The 20,633-nt window shown below is 40.6% G+C and overlaps 1 protein-coding gene across 7 annotated transcripts in view; it reads right to left on the reverse strand.

Annotated features, from left to right (window-relative positions):
- Positions 1-20,633, reverse strand: part of SMPX (small muscle protein X-linked) — a 40,142-nt gene that overhangs the window by 7,055 nt on the left and 12,454 nt on the right. For 3 of the 7 annotated variants that reach the window (XM_048287764.1, XM_048287799.1, XM_048287774.1), the window contains exon 4: positions 20,211-20,364. In XM_048287764.1, the coding sequence (XP_048143721.1) occupies positions 20,224-20,364 (141 nt within the window). In that variant the 3' untranslated portion in view covers positions 20,211-20,223. Of the gene's footprint in view, positions 1-9,178; positions 9,358-10,643; positions 10,723-11,145; positions 12,336-14,392; positions 15,002-20,210; positions 20,365-20,633 lie in introns of those variants that run through there. The other 4 variants (XM_048287742.1, XR_007200179.1, XM_048287753.1 and 1 more) reach the window with 4 other exon arrangements.

A 20,633-nucleotide genomic window follows, 5' to 3' on the forward strand; every position in this document is an offset into this window, starting at 1 on the left:
AAAAGTGAAAAAAACCCCTCAGATATCAGTATTTCCAGTGAAAAATTAACAAATAGCCCTACATCTTGACTAGTACTAATTCAAGAGGTTTGGGATTTGTAGTGTATTACAAACACTACAACCTCTGGAGCATGGAAATGTGTTCTGAACTTTTAGATCTCTTTAGCCTTATTGGTTATAAATTTACTCGTGTTTGGGCATCTCTTGGCTGAGATCAGAAAGCTGCCTAAAATATTATGCTGTGCTGCCAGTTATCACTTACATGAAGTAGAACCTCAATGAGCATGGATTTTCTTAGCTTATGGATTCACTACAAACGCTGATATAAATACATTGTCTATAAAGATAAAAAACAACAGTTTCCTAAAGCTGGAGAAGCATATCTTGAAGTTTATCATATCTGAGTAGTTCATAATTTTAAAGGACTGATTATGCAGAGCACTTTGAAATGTTATTACAAAGAAAACCCTATATAAATTCTGGTATACCTTCTGTTATTGGTATTACTACTTCTGCAATGACTTTTTCTGGAGTTACCCTTAATATTTTCTCTCCATAGCGTACAGGTTTTAAAGCACAGTGGCTGTAAGAGATGCTTACCTCACATTAAATTCAAGTTTTCATTTCAATTTTTTGGTTTTCATTAACATTTTCACTACAAATTCTCATAACTTAAAGTGTCACCCCTATAAAAAGATTTTGCAGACCCATCTTCAGTTGCTTTGGGATTGTATGAGGTTATTTGTGATTCATAATGGCTAGCAAATATTAAGCAGCATATACCATATGCTGTGATTAAAGTTGTTGATAAGGAGCTGCAGAGGCTCTTTCTACCTCTGTTAATGAGAACTATGCTGCAGCACTTTCTGCCTTTTAAATTAGTGTCTTCTGAAGAGAAAAAAAAAGCTTTCCCTCTCTAGCACTCTAGTAAGGTCTGCCAAGTCCATGCAGGTGTGTGCCTATAATTGTTATTCTTTGCAATTATTTATCAGTATAGGGAAAAGAATGTTCTCTGAGTTTATGTTAAGTGGTTCTTATTCACCTGTACAATTTCTTCTTTCAAAAGGGTTTGATTTCCAGTGTAGGCCTCACTCAAGAGCTTGATCCCCATTGGAAGGTATCATCCAGACCATATTAGCAGGTACACCCAAATAGTGTGTTCATGAATCCAAGTGACTTAAACAGCTTAAGCAGCAAAAAATTTATGTCGCTGACATTAGAGAGGGATTTCTTGGTCAGTTTAGTTGTACTTCATTTTCATTCCCCATAACAGCAGACAGTGAAACTTCAGGAATTATCGTTGTAGCAAATTCATCAGTAAGGAAGCCAAAGCCTAATGTCTGACCCTGCAAAGTGTTTATTACCTCCTTTGAGGTGCAACAAATCCTATTGATTTCTCCAACGGTAACCAAAACCACTCAGCTGCTTGCAGGCACAGGGTGGAAAATAGCCAGTAGCAAAGCACCTGGGTGGTGGTGTAGCATGAAAAAGAAAAGAAATTGCTCGGAGCCCTTATGGATTGGTAATTGTGATGTCTACAAGATAAAGCTCTATACAGAAGGGACCAGAAAAAGCACTTATTACAAGTAAAATAATGATTGGTAAAATATTCAGTGCAGGAAAAAAAATACCAAACCAAACAATAAAAATATTAAAAGAGGAAGTCAAAAAAAGCTGTGACATTTAAAACAATGGGACATCTTTCTTGTACTGAGTGGTGATGCAATATGAAATGCACCCTCTGAGATTTAATTGCATGACTGGGGTTTCTCAGCCAGGGTATGTCTCTGAAAACAAAGTTCCCAGCTAGGAGAAAATGTATATGGTGGTGAGTGCTCTTGCTGCAGAGGCTCCCTGCAGTCAGGACTTGGCAGCCACCACAGAGATGGCTTGAGGAAAATGCCTCAGAGGTGTCTGCAGCTAAAGTACAAAGGCAAGAACATGATTATTGGTATTGAGCTCTCTAACCTGGATTAAATATTATTATACAGCTAAGCTAAAGAATTCCTGGATTACTTCAAAAGTGACTTGTGAGTGTGGGGGCCACAGCCTTCAGGCTGGATAGGGAAGGAACCCACCAGAAGCATTACAGCTCCAAAAAGCCAAACCCTCTCATGTCCCATGAAGGGCAGCACAATCAGGAGGACCAAAGCCATTTTGCACCTCTCAAACCCTTGCTGCCTGCTCTCGGGGCAGCCCCACTCACTCCAGTGGAAGCCTCAGCCCACCAGCCCTGCACATGCCTTGGCCAGGCACTCAGCACACAGAGACCCAACAGCAGGAGCTGTGCCTGGCAGCGAAGGAGGAGTTTGGTGAGGCATCTCCCAGCCTTGTAAATCCTCACTCAGTCGCTTGGACTGTAAAATTTCATAATGATCTTAATGGCTCATATCTGCACCAGACCCATAGCATCAAGGGTTTGAAGCTGCTGAACAACAGCTGTTGGAAGTACTTAGAAATGTTATTTGGGGTGGACAGGGAGCTGGAAATCTAACAAATCAAAGCTTCTTGACAAAAGCGCCTAATTTAGTTTAAAAATTTGGATTCATTCTCAGGAAATTGAAAATCCACAGATATTCTGTGCTTTTCTGGGAAAACTCAGGCCACCTAGGTTTGTTTTTCTAGAAAAATATTCAATTTGGGGAGGCTGAAATTTGGAGAAAGATGATGTTATTTTTACTGACATTTTTATGGTAGGGTAAAGACTCTTCCAGGTGAATCCTTTTGTCAGTCCTATTGTAGTCCCTCAAACAGTGCAATAAAAGCCATTGTAGGGGTGGGCTATCAGCCTCAAGATTGTGCTGCCTCGTGCCATATGAACTCTAAAATGCACAGCTGTGCTACATAATCAAATTATGAACAATGATTTTCAAGTTGTTTTGCACAAAACAGATTCTGGAGGAAGGCACTGGCCTTGGACTTCTTTTACGCTGGCACTTCATTTGTGATGGCTCTCCAATCAAATATTAAAGATTTACCCTAAATTATGTACGAGCCATTCTCACAAATCCGAATGCAACATATCACACAGCAAAATGCTGCCGCTGGAAAGGCTCTATGATTTCACACCTGAATGCTCATGTCTTTTGCTATTGTCATGCTGGCTGCCACTTAAAACTCCTGATAAGCTGGCATTTTCTCCAGAGACACATGCCTCATGCTAAGCAACACTGCTTGGTGTCTGCATGGTTTTCACATACAGAGAAGGGTTTAAAAACTATTTGTTTTATTCGTGTTATTGTATTTTTTAAATTAAAAAATGGTAAGCAAAAGATTAAGAAATTTTATTTTGTGTAGATGGTAGAGCTGCAGGGATGAAGACCCTGAAAGTGAAATATTTGGCATGCTGCTGATTCCTATGGAGTCCCTCACTAATGGCATTTCTAAAGTGCCATTGATCTTTGTTGACAGCTGACTTTTGTGGAGTCAATGGCTTTTTCCTTTTCAAAAAAATTGAGGAACTTAAAAAGCACATATTAAAATAATATTGAGTTGATAAATGACTCACATAAGCATCAGTTAATCAGTCAAGACTGAACACGCCTAATAGTGGTTATTCATATTCAAATATTAAGATATCAATACCAAGTTTTCTTTCCCCTATACTTAAAGTGAGGTAGGCTACTTCAGAAGCTTACTGGTATTTAGAAAAGGTGATTCAGCATTCCTGTGCATTGTTTTGTAACTACCCACAATTTGTAGAGATGAGATGGTATGAGGGAAATTGTTATGAATCATAAAATTCAGGCAACACAATATAAGGCAGACTGTACAGTATGTTAATTCATGTGCAATGACTAACATATAAACACTCACCCTTAGCTTCCATACTGCCTGATTTTTCACTTCCTATCAGACTTTAATATTGTCTGAAGATTTTTATTTCATTACCCGTAAGAATTCACATATTGTCCAGGATCCTAGCTCTGCCATTCATTTTTTATTGCAAATACTTTCCATTTTCGAGCAACTTTAATGGTTGAGGAGAAAGATCTAAGCACTGGGTGTTGACTGGTTAGACTTTCAAAAGCCATGTGTTCAAACTTTGGCAAGGCAGACAGTTGCCTTATGTTTGTCCCTGAAAAAAAAGCACAGTTAATGTTGATTTTAGAAATGACTACTTAAAAAAAAAAAAATGTTTTATGAAACAAAGTCTGATCATGTGTATCCTGAAGGTGATTGATTTTTGGGGTTGTTTGTATATGCTTACTTTGGGATTAAAATTATATATATATTTATATCATGGCTTATTATGAATTTCAAGTTCCAGGACAATGAAATTGGAAGCAAACAGCATCTTGGTGTACTGCAAACACACCCTTTCTTCCTTCCATGAAGCAAAAGGGTGAAATGACAAGAGAATTATCAGGTTGGATAATTTCTGGAGAAAAAGTCGAGTTTGCTTGATTTGTTGCTTGAGAGTTGGCATGGGCTGAGGCTGCTGAAATTTATTTAAAACGCAATGAGATTTTGTACCTTAGAGTATGCCAAGAGTCAAAATGGTCCAACATTTTTCTCATGGAACATTTCTCCACTGGGAAAGTTTTGTGCTTTGAAAATGTAACTTTTTATGGAAACATTTTGCTTTCAGCTATTCTCCTGATGCATCATGAGCATTGAGCATTACTGATCTGGCCAGTTTTTTATCCCAGCAGCTGCCCAGGAGGCTGGTGCTGCTCTTCGACTTCGGGGGCTTCATAGGGTCAACACCTTCAGATCTGACAGACTCAATAACCCTAATCCCTGCTCAACATTCCTAACACTCAGAAGTTGCTGAAGAGAGCTTCTCAAATCAGTGGAGAAATATCATAATTTTTAAAACTGTGTATTATGGCTTAACCCCAGCTATTCCTGCTCCTTTATGGTTCAGCTGAGGGCAGGGCCCAAATCTGCAGTACAACATAAAATTGGCATTCACAAACTGGTTCCACAGCCTCTGCCTCATCTCAGCCTCCTGCTGCATTGATCTGCACCTTCATTCAGGTGTGTGATGCCAAACACTTCAATGCTGCCCTTCAAGATGCATTTTGACAACTACAAGCTCTAAAAATGATACTGTATACCCAGTTTCCCCCAGACTCAAAGACTGGCCCATAAGAAGTGAAAAGTTATTTTTATGAATGGGCCAAGCCCCATGCAGACGCTAAGCAGTACTCACAGTATAACAATAATGATAACAATAATAATAAAACCCTCTTTGGCCCACAGTGATTTCTAGTACACAATAAGACACAATTCATGGCACAAAAATTTGAGACAAAGGGGGGGATAGGTAAATGACAACTCAGTTATACTGGGTCTAATAAGCAGCAGACTTACAATAGGAGCTGCTTGACTGCTGACACACAGCAATGACTATTATTTTATGCAGCAGGCCTCCTGAGCCCTCCCAGGGCAGTATTTTGAAAGCATTTAGCTGATTAAACATGCAAGCCCCTAGGAGTGAGGCACTTAGCGTTTCCTTGGGAAGCTGAGGAGATACCTAATTGCAGGTTTACAGAGCTCAAAGTACTTTAGAAGCTTGCCCTCTAGTTTCCCTTAAGAGTTACTGCCACAATACAGTATTTACTGATATGTTTTGACTGGGATTTATCTCAGTGTAACAATTATTTCCCCCTTTTTTCCACCCAAAAAAAAAAAAAATTCCCAAACGCAGATCCTACCAACAATCAACAGTGTAAATAAACTAGATTCACCATTAACCCTTTGGGCAATGTTCTGTACTAAATCATTATATTAATCGAGTTGACTAAACCACAATTCATTTGAAAACTAGTGCTTGGAAAAAAACCAGTCTTTATTAATGGCAAACCCAGAAGCACAAGAAGACAAATGACTGTCAGAAAAGAGTCTTTTGCATTTTTAGTACTTCAGATTGCTGAAGCAGCTGAAGGACACACTGTTCCTTTGCATTACTATTGAGAAGAGGCTGGGGCAAGTAAAACAACCACATTTCTGTGGTAGCCAGGGAAACACAGAAGGGCAGCAGCACAACCTACCTGCTTCTGCTGTTGGAGTTAAAGGGAAAAATGCAGCAGTGTAACCTCTACAGGCCCTTTTTGAACAGAGGGCTGCTGCCCCTTGACCCACCACCCTGGGGAGGAGGGACCGTCCCCTGCTGCTGCCTGATGTGCTCCCCCTTTAAAACAAAACTGCAATTAAAGTTACAAAGAGAATTGTCCCACTTCACTTCAGAAGCTTCTTTGTGCTAAACACCGGCGAGGGCTTTATCAGGATCTGTGTTTGTTTGGAAGCCTTAGCAAAGGGACATAACTCTGTTCTAATTTCTGCTCTTTCAGGACTTTTCAGGGATATCATGGGTGCTTGGACAGTTTGAAGCTCTGTGAGAGCAACACACACTGTTGTGTGTTGCTCTGCTACTGAAAGACAAGATGTGCCCAGAGATCCCAGTCAGCTGAAGTGACATTTAGTGGTCCTTGCTGGGCTGTGAAGGCAGGGGAGGTTACTACTTCTCAGCCATGAGGCTGGTGTGCAGCCAGGTGGCTCCTCAGTGCAGCTCCATTGCAGGAACAAGGATGGGCAGCATGGTGGTGTTGGGGCTGGGACCAGCCAAGTGCTGCCAAACCTGAAGCAATCCCTATCCCTAAGCTCTCTCAGACTGATTTCTTTGCTCTCAAGGCATTAGCAGAAAGCTCTGTGATCTTGAAGACAGTGAGAAGAGGCTCCTCTCCAAGAAAGAAAACAGGAATCTCATCTATCTCTATTTGGGCAGCACTATCCAATTTATTCATCATGAATTCTGCCTCTTCTGCCACCTTACCCAGTCTGTACTGCAAATAACCCACATTTGACTCTCTGTTCCAGTTACAGTTTCTAAAAATGCTGCTTTCTCCTGGTCATATGGCTTCTTCTCACAGAATTCATAATGTATGAGTGAGTGTTGTTCCATATAAATATAGTGTACATCTGATATGCCTACAGATAACATCACAGCACAACTGAACTGTGATTAATTGTGGTACTAATCATCCACCTCTTTTCTTTCAATATAACTCTGGCACGTGCAATAAAAAGAGAGAGCCTGAGACAATGGTCACACCCCTGCAAATACACTCACAGATGAGACAGAAGCTGGCTATGGTTTTATTTTCAATACATTTAAATTGAGACTTAGTGGTCTCTGTGCACTCTGCAAATACTTTTCCTGAAATTCTTAGCACTTTGTATCAAGCAAAATATATTGAAAAAATATAGCAAATGGGAGGAAAAGGAAAGGGTGGTAAGAAAATGGTTGCCTACTCAAAACCCAACACAGTTTTTCCATAACCCATATTTTCCATAACCCACATTCTCTGGAGCCTCTTCCGCATATTTAAGTCTCATCCTAGGTTTTATGGCCCCTTTGCTATGGAAAAGTGAGAGTTCTTAATTAGCTTGGGAAATTTGACAGCCGTCTTGCACCTAACCCAGAGGATCTCCTCAGAGATGGAAAAGCATGAAGCCAAGATATCATATACAGGCTGCTAATTTGACATGTTACTGACTGCATTAGAAAACTGTGTATTCTGACATCTGGTCCCTGCAGGATATGCTTAATTCTTCACATTATCTCGCTTCTTCAAAGCTACTGCAGGTAGTAGGGCAGTTTGTCCATTGACAAATAGCTTAACATTTGATACATAAATCTACAATACACATGTAGTTCTTTCACATCAGTAGCCTATATATATGTGTATATATATATATATATGCACATATATGTTGTGTTTGTAGGATTTTGTAATTTATTCGAGTTTCAAACATAAGCCCATTTTTTGCCAAGGAATAGACAGGTTTCTTCAAAACATAAATGGAAGTGTTACAACATGTTGTCTGTACTGTTAATACTTGATTTGCAATCTGTGGCAGGTGAGCATTTAGAAATGAGTTATTAGGATTGACTGGAAGACATATGGGAGAACTAAACATTCTCACGGCACCATGCTTCAAAACACAAAATTATTTTTTGAGTAAAAAAATTGAAAAGAAATACGTTTCCACAGAGAAATAGAAGGGAAAGGTGAGAGGAATCACCTGCTGTTAAAAAACAGGCACCAGAGACCAATTATATTTTGTTTTTGAATTTGCACAGCCGTGATCTACAGTTTCTGTGGAAAAGATTTATTTTGCTCAGCTGGGCAGAAAGGCTCCTCCCGGAACCCGTGTGCAGCAGCTCCTGCTGGAGCACTCACACAGCTGTACCAGCACAGGTGCTGGATCTGACTGCAGAGAGACACAGAGTCCCATTCACTCTTAGCAGTGAGCAATATGAAACTTGAAGATTCAAATTTGGAGTATGATTTTGAGATGCGCTTAAGTGATTTATGAGCACAGTTCCCACTGAGTGGCCTTGGGGCTGAGCTCCTTACCTCTGGAGGACAGCCCCAGAAATTTGGATGCCTAAGGTGCAAATGGGATGCAGGTACTTAAATCCAAAATTGTGGTCCTCAAAATCATGATCCAACTACACCATAACCTCAAACTGTGCTCATGCCCATCTAAATTACCTGAGTTTCAACTACCTGCTCATCTGAGTACCCAGGAGATGTGTAAACCTGAGCAGCACCCAGAAGCTTGGTGAATTTCCACAGAGACTTTCCTCCTCAGCACCTACGTAATTGCACCAGACTTTGTACAAAAACACAGCAGCAGCCACCCTGGTTTCTTTCAAATTACAGCTTGAGGAGACTGTTGCTACACAAATTAGCCTTTAGACATGGTACACAGCAATCCACAGGCTAAGGCACATGGAAGCAAGTTTCCTTATTGCCAGTTGAGCTCCACATTGCTAAGCTGCCATCAGGCTCACTTGTCTACAGATTAATTTTAATTCATTTCTGCACAGCAGCCGAGCTTTAGCTAAAAGTCTAGAAAGGGCCCCCCTGCCAAGGTAGTCTGCAGTCTCCAAGGAAGCAAGAATTGTGGGTTTTAATCCTTTTGAGGCAAAGAAGGACCTGACCTGCTTTATTCATGCTTCCTGGCTGGGTATGTGTGATAATCACTGAGCCAAGGCAGAAGGGAGGGGCTACCAGCACATCCCTTCTCTTGCATGTTTGCAAATTTTTTTACTTGCTTTTAAAAAAGTTGGAGCATATCTGGAGGAGACAGTTCACACTGTAAATCCAGGGTGATGGGAAATGTCTCCTGGATTCACTGAGGACATTGCTGAAGCCCCAGGGGAAAAAATCTGATTGTTTTCAATTTTTTTCTGTTAGCTATGTCTAAACAGCTCTCCACACAAGCCTCACCATGCTGCTTGCAGAAGTGTCTCGAGGATTCTTAACAGCATATGCAAAACCATCTTCTTGAGATGACAGAAGTGTGGGTTTCTGCAGGGCAGAAAGTTTCTTAAGGGACCTGTGTGATCAGAGACCAGAGACTATGGGTGAGACAGGACTCTGCCTCCATTTTCCTCTCTCTATAGTCTTTACAGCCGATTTCCTCTTGGGAGGAACCAGGACTTGTCCCTGAGCAATGCTAGAGCACCCTGGCAGGGGAGGACAATGCTGGCCTTCATCCATCCCCTGGGATACAGAAATCAAGGCAGAAGGCAGTGCCATAGTATGGACCAGCTCTTCTCCACTCCTGCCTGCCTGCCCTCAGGGTCTGAGGCACTTCAGCTCCCCTCTTTAGTGATGAAGCCAGCCAGCCACTAGGTGTTTACAGAAGCTGGAGTTCAGGCAGTTGTTCCCTCTGATAAGAGGATCACCTCCATGGCAAAGGGGGGCACTGGGAGACATGGAGATGAAGTGTCCCTCTGAGGCAGATGAGAACACAGCAGTGCAATGTGTTGTTCTGCCATCCTTGGTGGCTAACTGGAGCTGCCTACATCACTGCTCAACAAGGATCTGGTCCCTGTGCTGTTCATAAAATTCCAGACACTGCTGAGGGATGTGAAGGAATGCTCCATTGGCTCAAGGTACTCTAATGCCATTGCACATGATTTTCACACCATGAGCTTGCCTTGATGAAAATGTTAAAGATGCCAAAAATCTCACTGCAGATGGAGACCCAAGGACTGGATTTTGCTGCATGATGGTCAACCTTTAGCTCAAAAATGAGGCTTTTAGCCCCAGGTCAGCTCAAGCTTCTCTAAAAACCAGCCTCCACTCCCCTCTATGGTGTCTATTAAAGAAAGGCATTGAAGAAGTTGGAGGTGATCGCTCTATTTGTCATCCTGCCTTAGCGAAACAGAGTTTTTTAATTTCATCCAAACTGCAATAACTTCACACTTTGACATGGCCCAGCAAGCGACTGCTTGTCAACTGAGCTGTGATGTTCAGCCAGGTTTAACACAGGTTTGGCCAGGTTCTTGTTCTCTACACACATAAGGCAGAACATGAACACGGTTTGTGACAGACTTTGAAGCATTCACAAGCTCAACAGTGGCTCAGGTGTTGTCTACTAATGTGTTAAGCTGTAGTAGCTGGAGACAGACAACACTTAGCTGCAGAGTTAATTTGCCCCAGAGTAATTATTCACATACATGATAGCATATCTATTCTGTGCCGGAATAAAAATTTTAAAAGCATATAAAAAGCGGAAAGGGATGCAATACTACATTATTGCCTGATTCATTACTTTTTAATGAAGGGCTTAAACTAAAAAAAGGGTACATGTGTGATATACCCATCTGGACTCACTTTGCTTTCAGCAAAATGGACTGAAAAATTGAAAATAAGCCTCTTGTCTTCACAGAGAGATCTCTTCTGGTCTTGAGAACTAAAAGAGAGAAATATTATATATTTTTCCAAAATAAATGCTTCCATTCAAAGCCTGAAGAGACAGATAAATTCAAATATTTTCGGACAAAACCACAAAACCAAGGAAACCGAGAAATTCAAAATTAAAAGGTTTGAGATCCTTCATTAAGTATTTAATGGCAGAGGACATACTCTACCCTGTCTTTAACAATCTTTGGAAAGGATACTGCACTCAAGAGCAGCGTGATTTGTAAACACAGAAAAACTGAAGGTGCTCTTTTCTCTGTATTCTGCCTATTTCAGCTCAAATATTTGGTTTCAAGTCTTCAGATATGCATTTTCTTCCATTTCAGTACATACTTTGTGCTGGTTTCATCTTCTATATAAAGGCAGAACATTTCAAAGCTTTGAAACAGCAATATCCAGTTGTCATCATCCTTACCTCAGAATAGGAGCAGTTTGGCTTTGGGGGAAGCTTTTTGTTCTCTGCTGTTTCCTCAGTAAAAACAATTTCTCTCCCTTTGTGCACAGCAGCATTTCTGCTGCCACGGCTGCGGAAGGCACTGCCAGGGCAGCGGGCACGGCCCCGCTTCTCCTGGGGTTCATTTGCTGGGAAGCAGGGCAAGCACGACCAGCGCCCTCTCCTTCCCTGAGTGCATTCACAGCCACAGCCATTATTTGCTCCGAGATTGCTTTTCTGTGCCCTGAAAGGCTCTGAGAGTTCACGTAGGAGTAACAGCAATTTTAAGACAAGGTGTGCTCCAAGGCAACAAATGAGAACAAAGACTCAGGAGAGCTAAAAGCTGAAGGACTCAATTTATTTTTTTATCCATTGAATAACTGAATTATTAAATTAAAAGCAATGCTACATCAACTTTACCAAGGTGGGGGAGTAAGTTCTGAACACCAAGACTGAGGGATTTATTATGCTTTTATGGAATCCATGTCTGTACATGAACCTCAGTCATTTGTGGTCAGAAACAAATACAGCCATACTGCTATAACCAGTAAACAGCAGGACAGAAAACCAGGCATTACACTTGTTCTCAAGTTGAAGTAAAGGTTAGTTCAGCTGAGTCCCCTTTCAGCTAGCTACAACCTGCAGCAAATAAAACTTGTAAACTTTTGACCAACACTGAAAGTAAAACTAATACATATTTCTGCAGGAAAATGATAATTTCTGCTGTGTCCTTTGTTTTCTTAATACCTGGAAATACAGTGTATTTGAGACCACTGTGGCAAATCAAAGGAGAATTAGGAGGTTAAAACAGCAGCAGATAGTGATAGCAAAACCCAACAACATTGGAAGCTTAGTATGTCCTCAGCAGAGTTGCCGATGGGGCAATGGATGTTGGGATCAGTGCCATGGTGAGCTCCACCTACACATGATGTTCTACCCACATACAGTGAGCTCAAACACTACAAAATGCTATTCTCAGGAGGAATTTGCAAACAAGCGTGAAACACAGGTAGCCTTGGCACTAAAAGAGCTACGTTTTCAAAAGAAGGCACACCAGGAGCAATTTGGTGGCTGAAGAAGGTGTAGTCCTGAGTATAAAGCAGGGCTTTTGACACTTGTAGATGGCCTGCTCCTGGACAGGGGTCACAAGGCTCATGCCACATTGAGCCAGTTCTGCAAGAGATGACAAAGTACAGTGATGCAGTAACTTATGTGGTTTTTGAGCACAAGGCTGTGAGAACATAATTAGGTAGTCTTCTATCAAATGAAATGAATAAAAACTATAAAACAAAATGATGAGGCACTAAATTTAGAAGAAAATTCATTTGATTATCACATCAGAGCTGCGATATTTCAGATCATACTGTCAGCTTAATTGGCTAGAATTTATGTAGATTTGACAAAACTATCTGAGCTGTTACTAACGTGGGAAGTCACACTTCATGTATTCCAAAGCAGTTAGCCTTTTCACTCTGACGTAGCACTTGAAAACCTTGTGCTGAACACATTTTGAACTGTATAAAGTTGGAATGACTGGAATTGCTTATTATTTTGTGTTTCCGGTGATGTCTGTCATGACAGTGTCTGATTGCTCCAGGCATACCTAACACTGGCAGGACAGTTCCCAGGGACAGAGAAGCAGCATCGCTCTCGTCTCACTGGTGACTCTCTGACAGTGATCAGTATGATCTTGTTCCTGCTCTCCAGCTTCCAATGCAGACAGTTCCCTCATTACAGTTAGTTCTGCATGGATTTATATGCGTATGACTTGGGATAGGTGTCTTTTAAGTCACAGGACCTTCTCCTAAATTCTTGGACCCGCTCACACAGCAAATAACTGAAGTTTTAGGGATTCCTGATACCCTGTTTTGACATTTCACAGAGGAATACATTTCAGTGGTACTTGTTCGATGCTGTACTTTATGCGCTAACTCTTAAAACATCTAGCACAGATAAGCAAGAAAAAGCCTGTTGACTGTATTCCATCTTCACACTTCACTGATCCCTCCACATCCATTATCTCCAGGAGGCATTCTGCCTTTCTGTGCTTGTTTTGAGGGATGTCACCCCAGAAATTGCATCTAACTCAGGCAATTGAGTGTAAAGTTTAGTTTTTATGAAACTCTGTTATGAACAACACCAATGGAAAGAGAGGGGTTACTTTACAAAAGAGCCTAACAAAAGTTCAGGACTAAGTAATCAACAGAATGACCACAGGGAAGCAGTTATTAAATATCAGTGACATTTTTTTGCTTTAATGAAAATATTCAGCTTTCAAACAAAATTCTTGGACCTTTCTTCCAGAAATGGTTCTCACTTGAGAATGGAGCAGAGATTTGTGGGTCCACATTGCTAGCATTGGAAGTACTTTGTTACTTTAAGGGCATTAATGTTTCAAAGGGAGAGGCTCAATGAAGACATTTCTCCTGTCTGTGTGTAGAGGCCTGTTCATCTCCACGTCTGCAAACTCTCTTGTGTGTGGTGTAGATAGATAAGTAGCATGCTCGTCTTCTAAAAACTAGGAGAGACTTCTTCAAGTTATTACTTTGTGTTTGTCTCTTCAGTAATAAAAAACCAGCTCTGCTTAAACATACAGTTTGGAAATAAAATGCTTTTTTTCCCCATATTTTTGTTTTGAAAAAATACAAGCATTTGTTCTTGTAGTTTGCTTTGAAGCAAAATATTTTCTGACTCTTCAGTGTTTGTTTTGAAGTTATTAGTCAGTTTTCTAAACCACAAAGCATAATCTTTTCCTAACTAGTTTATGTAGAAGCATTTGTGGTTTATAAGAATATGCCCTGTTCTTTACTCGGGAAAATTAACATCCTAACACATACCTCCAAGCTTTCTTAGGCAATTAGAAAGCAGACTCTCTCCAGTCTGTTCTCCTCTGTCTCTTCCACTATTCAACTAGAGAATAAGAAGGAAATCTCTCCTTGAGTTGCAAAGGTCTGAGGAATGACGTGCTGGGGCTTACCACTGCATTGTGTCGGGGGTAGAGACTCAATTCAGGACAGACAGCAGCAGGCCATGTTAGACACAATTGTGCTGGGTTTGGCTGGCGTGGAGTTAATTTTCTTCCCAGTGGCTGGTATGGGGCTAAATGTTGGATTTATGCTGAACACAGGATTGATAATACAGAGATGTTTTTGTTACTGCTGAGCAGGGCTTACACAGAGCCAAGGCCTTTTCTGCTTTTTGTACTGCCATGCTGCTGAGGGGGCTGGGGGTCCATGGGAGGCTGGGAGGAGACACAGCTGGGACAGGTCACCTTAACTGTCCAAAGGGACATTCCAGACCATGGGTCATCATCCTCAGTATATAGTGCAGGGAAGAAGGAGTAAGAGAAGATGTTTGGATTGATGGTGTTGTCTTCCCCAGTCACTGATATGTGCGATGGGGCCCTGCTCTCCTGGGATGACTGAACTCCTGCCTGCCCTTGGGAAGCAGTGAATTAATTCCTGGTTTTGCTTTGCTTGTGTGCATGGCCTTTGATTTACCTATTAAACTGTTTTTATCTCAGCCCACGATTTCTCTCACTTTTATCCTTCCAACTCTCTTCCCTCCAACACTGGTGGGGGAGTGAGCCAGTGCCTGTGTGGTACTTGGTGGCTGGCTGGGGTTAAACATGACAACTAAATTTTTTCTTCTGATGACAGAAACTCTGGGAAACAAAAACATGAATAACTTTTTTTTCTTGCTTGAGGAGGTAACAGAATTACAAAGGTTCCTCTGATATTAAATTATGTCCTGGATATTCCATTTTTCTCTTTGAAAATAAATTTCTGGCTCTTCTGTTTTAAAGTCTGAAAGCACATCATAAGTAGACTCAAAAAACCTGGAAGGCAAACCAAAAGAACTTTAAATATACTATTAAAAAAATCCTACAAGCCTTCAACTACCTAGTTTCTTAGGACAATTTTACAAGAAGAAGGGACCTGAAAAAATTGATGGCTGGCCATGAAATCCTTGAGTGCTGCTGGTCTGGGAGTTCTGAATCAAAGACAGCAGGATGGTAGGAAACCATAGATAGAAGAAGACAAGAAGCACTTTGAAATTAACACAGGCCACACAGTGAGTATGTTGGGGGATGTCCAGTCACTGGGCATCACTGAGAAGAGTCTGGCTCTGTCCTCTTGCACTCTGCCTTTAGGTACTTGTGCACACCGAGAAGATCCCCCCATGATTCCTCTGACTTTGGCAGCACAGTCCTGCAGAAATTCTTGATGCACATACTCCTTCTTCACCCCACAGTTCCCACTCCAGGAGATCTTATCTCCTGACCTACCTCAGCATCCTCTGGATGCAGGATTACCTTCTCTCACACAAGTTCTGGCTGCTGGGACTCAATCAAATGAACACACTTTCCTAAAATTGCAGTGCTCTTTAAAGAGCTCACAGCACGTCAGAGTTCCTCTAGCAAGCACTGTTGTGTTTCTGGAAAAAAAAGCAGTAACCTTGCTTGTAACTGTACTGAAGTTTAACTGTACACCCCTGATCCATGTGAGCACAGGAATGAGATGCAAACACTAAACTGTGTGTCAGAGCAGGGACAGCAGGAGAGGTAAATGGCTGCTGTTAACTGAGGTGCAGCTTAAGACCAGTATATAGCAGGAAACTGTAATTAAATCCTCAGCACTCAGTGGGCAAAGTCATAATGTGCATTTTTAGCCTGGGGTATTTGACAAATTTTTTATGTAAATAATTAATAGCAATACCAAGGAACATCTTGTGTATATGGATATAAGAGCTTTATTCCCCAAGGCACTTCTGTTAGGGTTTTTTTCCCCTTTTTCTCTCTTCCCCAAGTGATGCCAATCTCAGAGGCTGCTCTGCTGACAGGATTTCCCATTTTAGGCAGGGCAGAATTCCCTGCATAATGCAAAGGCTAAGCTGCCCTAGGAAGTTTTGACAGTTCTTCAGCCTTCAAAATACAGTTCCCTTGCTTCTGTAAACTGACAAGAGAACTACCTTCTGCAATCAAACCACCCTCCCCAGCAGAGCTCCAAGACAACAGTTTTTCTACAAGTACTGCATCAGATGGTGAGAAACCATCTCATTGACATTGTGATGGGGATCCTGACCCTTCAGGATGGGGATGGGGATCCTGATCCCTTTCTCCAAACACAACCAGAACACAGTGCTGGGAGTGCTGCCCCTATGTTTCGTAACTTCAAGACAGTAAATTTCCTTTTTTGCCTTCTGAGAAATTCTTCTACTAAGAAAGTCTCCTTCAAGAGGAAAGGACCAGACCACTTTAGCTGAAGGTTTAGGTCCTCCAAAACCAAAGTCCAGCATTCAGACTCCATGGCCCTTCACTGTAAAAAGATTTGTTACACAGCCTTCCACACTTCAGGACACAAAACATGAAGGGATACAGAATGAAGAATGAGCATGAAGTAACTGGCTGCCATCATCTATATTCTCTGGTGAAATGCCAGTTTGTGCTCAGGCCCATTTTCAGGTACGATCACCATACTAGTTATCACAGGAGATACCACAACAATCAGCGATATATCTCAGCCACAGCAGGCTTAATTTGTCACAAACTAAATGTTTCCTACCATTACTTATTCAATAGGGCATGTATTTTTAGTGTGTGGTATTTTGTTACTATTTTGCATATGCTTCACTCCTGCGCATGCAGAAATATGCAGATGTGAAGGGAGCAGGAAAAAAATTGTAGATGGAGAAAGGGGAAATAAATCATAACTCACATTGTATATTAAAACTAGCTGCATCTAACACATCATCTACAGGTGTGGAAGAAAAGAATCCTTATGACAAGAGAGTATGCTAATTATCTAATTACAGATGATAGACCAGATCCCCATCAGGGGATGACTACAGGAATATTTTAACTTAGGAGCACTTGATGACCTTCAGTGCATCCAGCTTCATGACATCTCCCTAATTACATTCCTCCCACAAACTGTTACACTCACATCTATGATCTTAGCAAGTCTATTCATGTTTCCTATTCTGGCGAAGAGCAAGACCAAAGATATTTAACAGGAGTTACTCTAAAGTGCAAATTATGTAGGAATGGGTTTGCAAATAATGAACCAACCTACTGCTTTGCAGCTTTCTTATTTTTGCTGCTGGGTTTGCATGCTGTTAAACTGAGCAAGAAAACGGATCAAAATTAAAACACAATTAATCATGTTAGCTTGCAATTTACTGAAACTAACCATGAAATGTGACAATACAGGAGGTAAAGTTGGAAATAACTGCTGTGGATGTAAAAGCTTTGATATTTTTGACATGTTAAAGTGCACTTTTGATATTTTTTATTGTATCATATTATAGGATCACAGAATAATGGAACTTATCCGGAGTATTTGGAGTTATTCTAACTGTTTCAAGTAGGTATTTCCTACAGAGTACCACAAGAAAGACAAAAATAATATCAAAGAGAAATCCCTCAATAGTGAATATCTGAGAAGATTATAGTACTGATGTAGGAGAGAATTAATTTCTTAACTGTGAAAACCAAAGAACACCCTCATCTATCAGTACACACTCTGCACAGGCAAATTCTATTGACCAGTCAGTTCACCATTCTTTTGAGATCATCACATCCAAAGGATGATCTGTAATCCCTTCCTGTAGATGGAGCAAAGTATCAGGCACATGTGAGGGTGAATTTCTTGCAGACTAAGATAATCTTCACAGGATTTGCATGACCAGTCATAAACCAGCTCTTTGACTATATCACATTTTATACAAGGCTGCAGGCCACGACTGAAACACTGGAACTGATGAATGTCCTCTTCTAGGGGACAGTCATTAGATTTAGTATAATTCAAGGCTGCTGGATGTGGCATGTGATTAATTTACATTTCAATTTTATGTGGAATTCATGCACATGCTTAGTTCTGCACATCCAAACCCAAACTCCCGGGCTCCAATGAGTACTGTACCTGCAAGTCTTGTAGAAACTATGTTTTCAGATATGGCCTGTGACTGCACTACTCAAAAACTGGAAATCTGTATCACTGTCAGAACCTGAGAGAGACGGAAATGACTTCATAATAACCTCACTGCTTTCGAGATGCCCTTTGCTGACCTTTCTGTAGAAAATTTTTCTTTAGAGTGAACATCTGAGCATGCCCTAAATGTTTCTGTCAGATTCTCAGTAAGGTAATTAAAAAAACCTTTTAAATGTTAAAAATAGCGATCATTAGAGAATAAATATGGGGTTAAATTTATGTTGAAATAGCTCTTACAAGAAAAAGCCTCTTTAAAGGCTCACATTAAAAATTCGTATTTCTCTGGGCAGTGCTTTAGTGAAATGAATAAAATCTTTCATTTTACAAAATGTTATTTTTCCCCCCCCCAAGTTTCCTGAAGAGAAAGACTCCATTGCTTCTTTTAAAATATCAGGAACATTATGACACAGCAGGGTAAAAGCAAGAAAAAACTAAATGCTCTTTCCTTCCAAATGATGTATTTATGCTGTACATAAAAAATAAGTTAATGATGCAGTGTGCACTGGGGCAATTCACTCAAATTATATGCCATTTCTTTTAGGATTCCTGGTCTTTAGCACTTCTGCATTTCCAGAACCCCTTTGTATTGCTTTCTGTTTTCCTCTGTTCTTCATTTATGTTTCTATGCAGTAAATTCCAGATTATTTTCTCCTGCTCAATTTAACTCCTCTGCCTCTCTTCAGGATAAAAAGGATTTATCAGTCAATATGCAGAACTAGCAATTCAGGTGACGACTATGTGACACAACTATCTTTTTCTTACTGTAGCCAGGGTGGGTTTTTTTTTTTGTATTGAAACTTCTCTGTACATCTGAGTTTTCATTGTAATTGCCTGATGCATCTTTACTGACTCAGGCTTTTCAAAGGAAATCAGAGGATAATTTCATGGACAGAAATTATCATTAATTTCTTTAAGGTTCAGAATGTAGAACAACAGAGGCTTATGGGTCTTATTTGAAATCAGATGTAAATTATTCTGAAGTTGGCATTGAAGTGCTGAATATTTCCTTTTAAATAAAATGATAGAATCATAGAATGGTTTGGGTTGGAAGAGATCTTTAAAGGTCATCTAGTCCAACCCCTCTGCAATGAGCAGGAACATCTTCCACTAGACCAGGTCGCTCAGAGCCTCATCCAGCCTGATCTTCATTGTTTACAGGTATGTGGCATTTACCACCTCTGGGCAACCTGGTCCAGTGTTTCATCATCCTCATTGTAAAAAACTTCTTCCTTATATTTAGTCTAATGTCCTCAAGTTTAAAACCATTACTCATTATCCTATGACAACAAGACCTACTATAAATTCTGTCTCCATCTTTTCTATAAGCCCTCTTTAGGTACTGAAAGGCCACAGTGAAGTCAGCCCAGAGCCTTCTCTTCTCCAGGCTGAACAACCTCGCTCTGTCTTTCATAAAGAGATGCTCCTGCCCTGTGATCACCTTTGTGACCCTCCTCTGGATTCACTCCAACAGGTCCATGTCCTTCCTGTGCTGGACTACAGCAAGTCCTTGGGTGCCACAAATAGCATTGAGTATGTTTGCGTGATCACATACATGGAACCATAAGCATATCAATTTTGAATTACATAAATTAATATCAAATAACTAATGTTCCAAAGGAGCTTTCTAAAAAAAATTCTGACTTACTTGTCCATTGCTGCAATAAATTTATTTGCACTGTAAATCATTCATTTGTAGTTAGATTGTAAAAGTACAAGTCCTGTATTTTGCAAAACTGAAACTTGTGCTTATGAAGCAATAGGTTATTTTAAGGTGGCTTCGATATTCCAAATACACTGAATTCCTAATATGCTGAATAGACTACTTGTTAGGCTGGTTGATGGGTGCCATATATCATTGGATATAGTCTCCAACATGATCAATGTTTGAAATAACAGAAAATCCCAAGGATTATGACTTCTTGTATTTTGTCTTTGAATTATGGGGTGCAACTCCAGGTCCATTGAAGTAATTGAAAAGCCATCTTTTTACTTAGAGAGGTTTCTGGATCAGCCTACTACTCCTAGAGCCATGCAAAGAATCTCTCTTTCACTCACCTGCTTCTTCCAGCTACTGTTCAGCTTTGGGGACATATTTCAGCTCACTCTTTATGTTCTGAATCTCTGACAAGTTGACAGCAGGACCTGGAAGTTTCTTAGCTCCTGGGAGGCGTTTCTTCTCTTTCTCCTCCTCTGTTGAAGCAGGAACATTCTGCACAAAAGGACACAGTGACCTTCCTGCTGCAACAGCAGTCTCTTGAACATGAGCATAGATCAGTTATTTGAAAAACAGGAAAGGATGTTTTTATACTAAAGGCATTCCCAGTGGAAATTGGGGTGGAGGCAGGAAGAAATAAGTTATTTTGTGTTTTTTTGTCTAAAATGTCTAAAAACATTCTCAAAAGAATAGAAGATGCTCAGTTGTAGAGGAATGTGGATAAGAATGGGTAAGAATTTACAGAGCCAGACCATTAGCAGAAA

This window comes from Corvus hawaiiensis, chromosome 2, assembly GCF_020740725.1.
Source record: "Corvus hawaiiensis isolate bCorHaw1 chromosome 2, bCorHaw1.pri.cur, whole genome shotgun sequence".
NCBI lineage: Eukaryota > Metazoa > Chordata > Aves > Passeriformes > Corvidae > Corvus > Corvus hawaiiensis.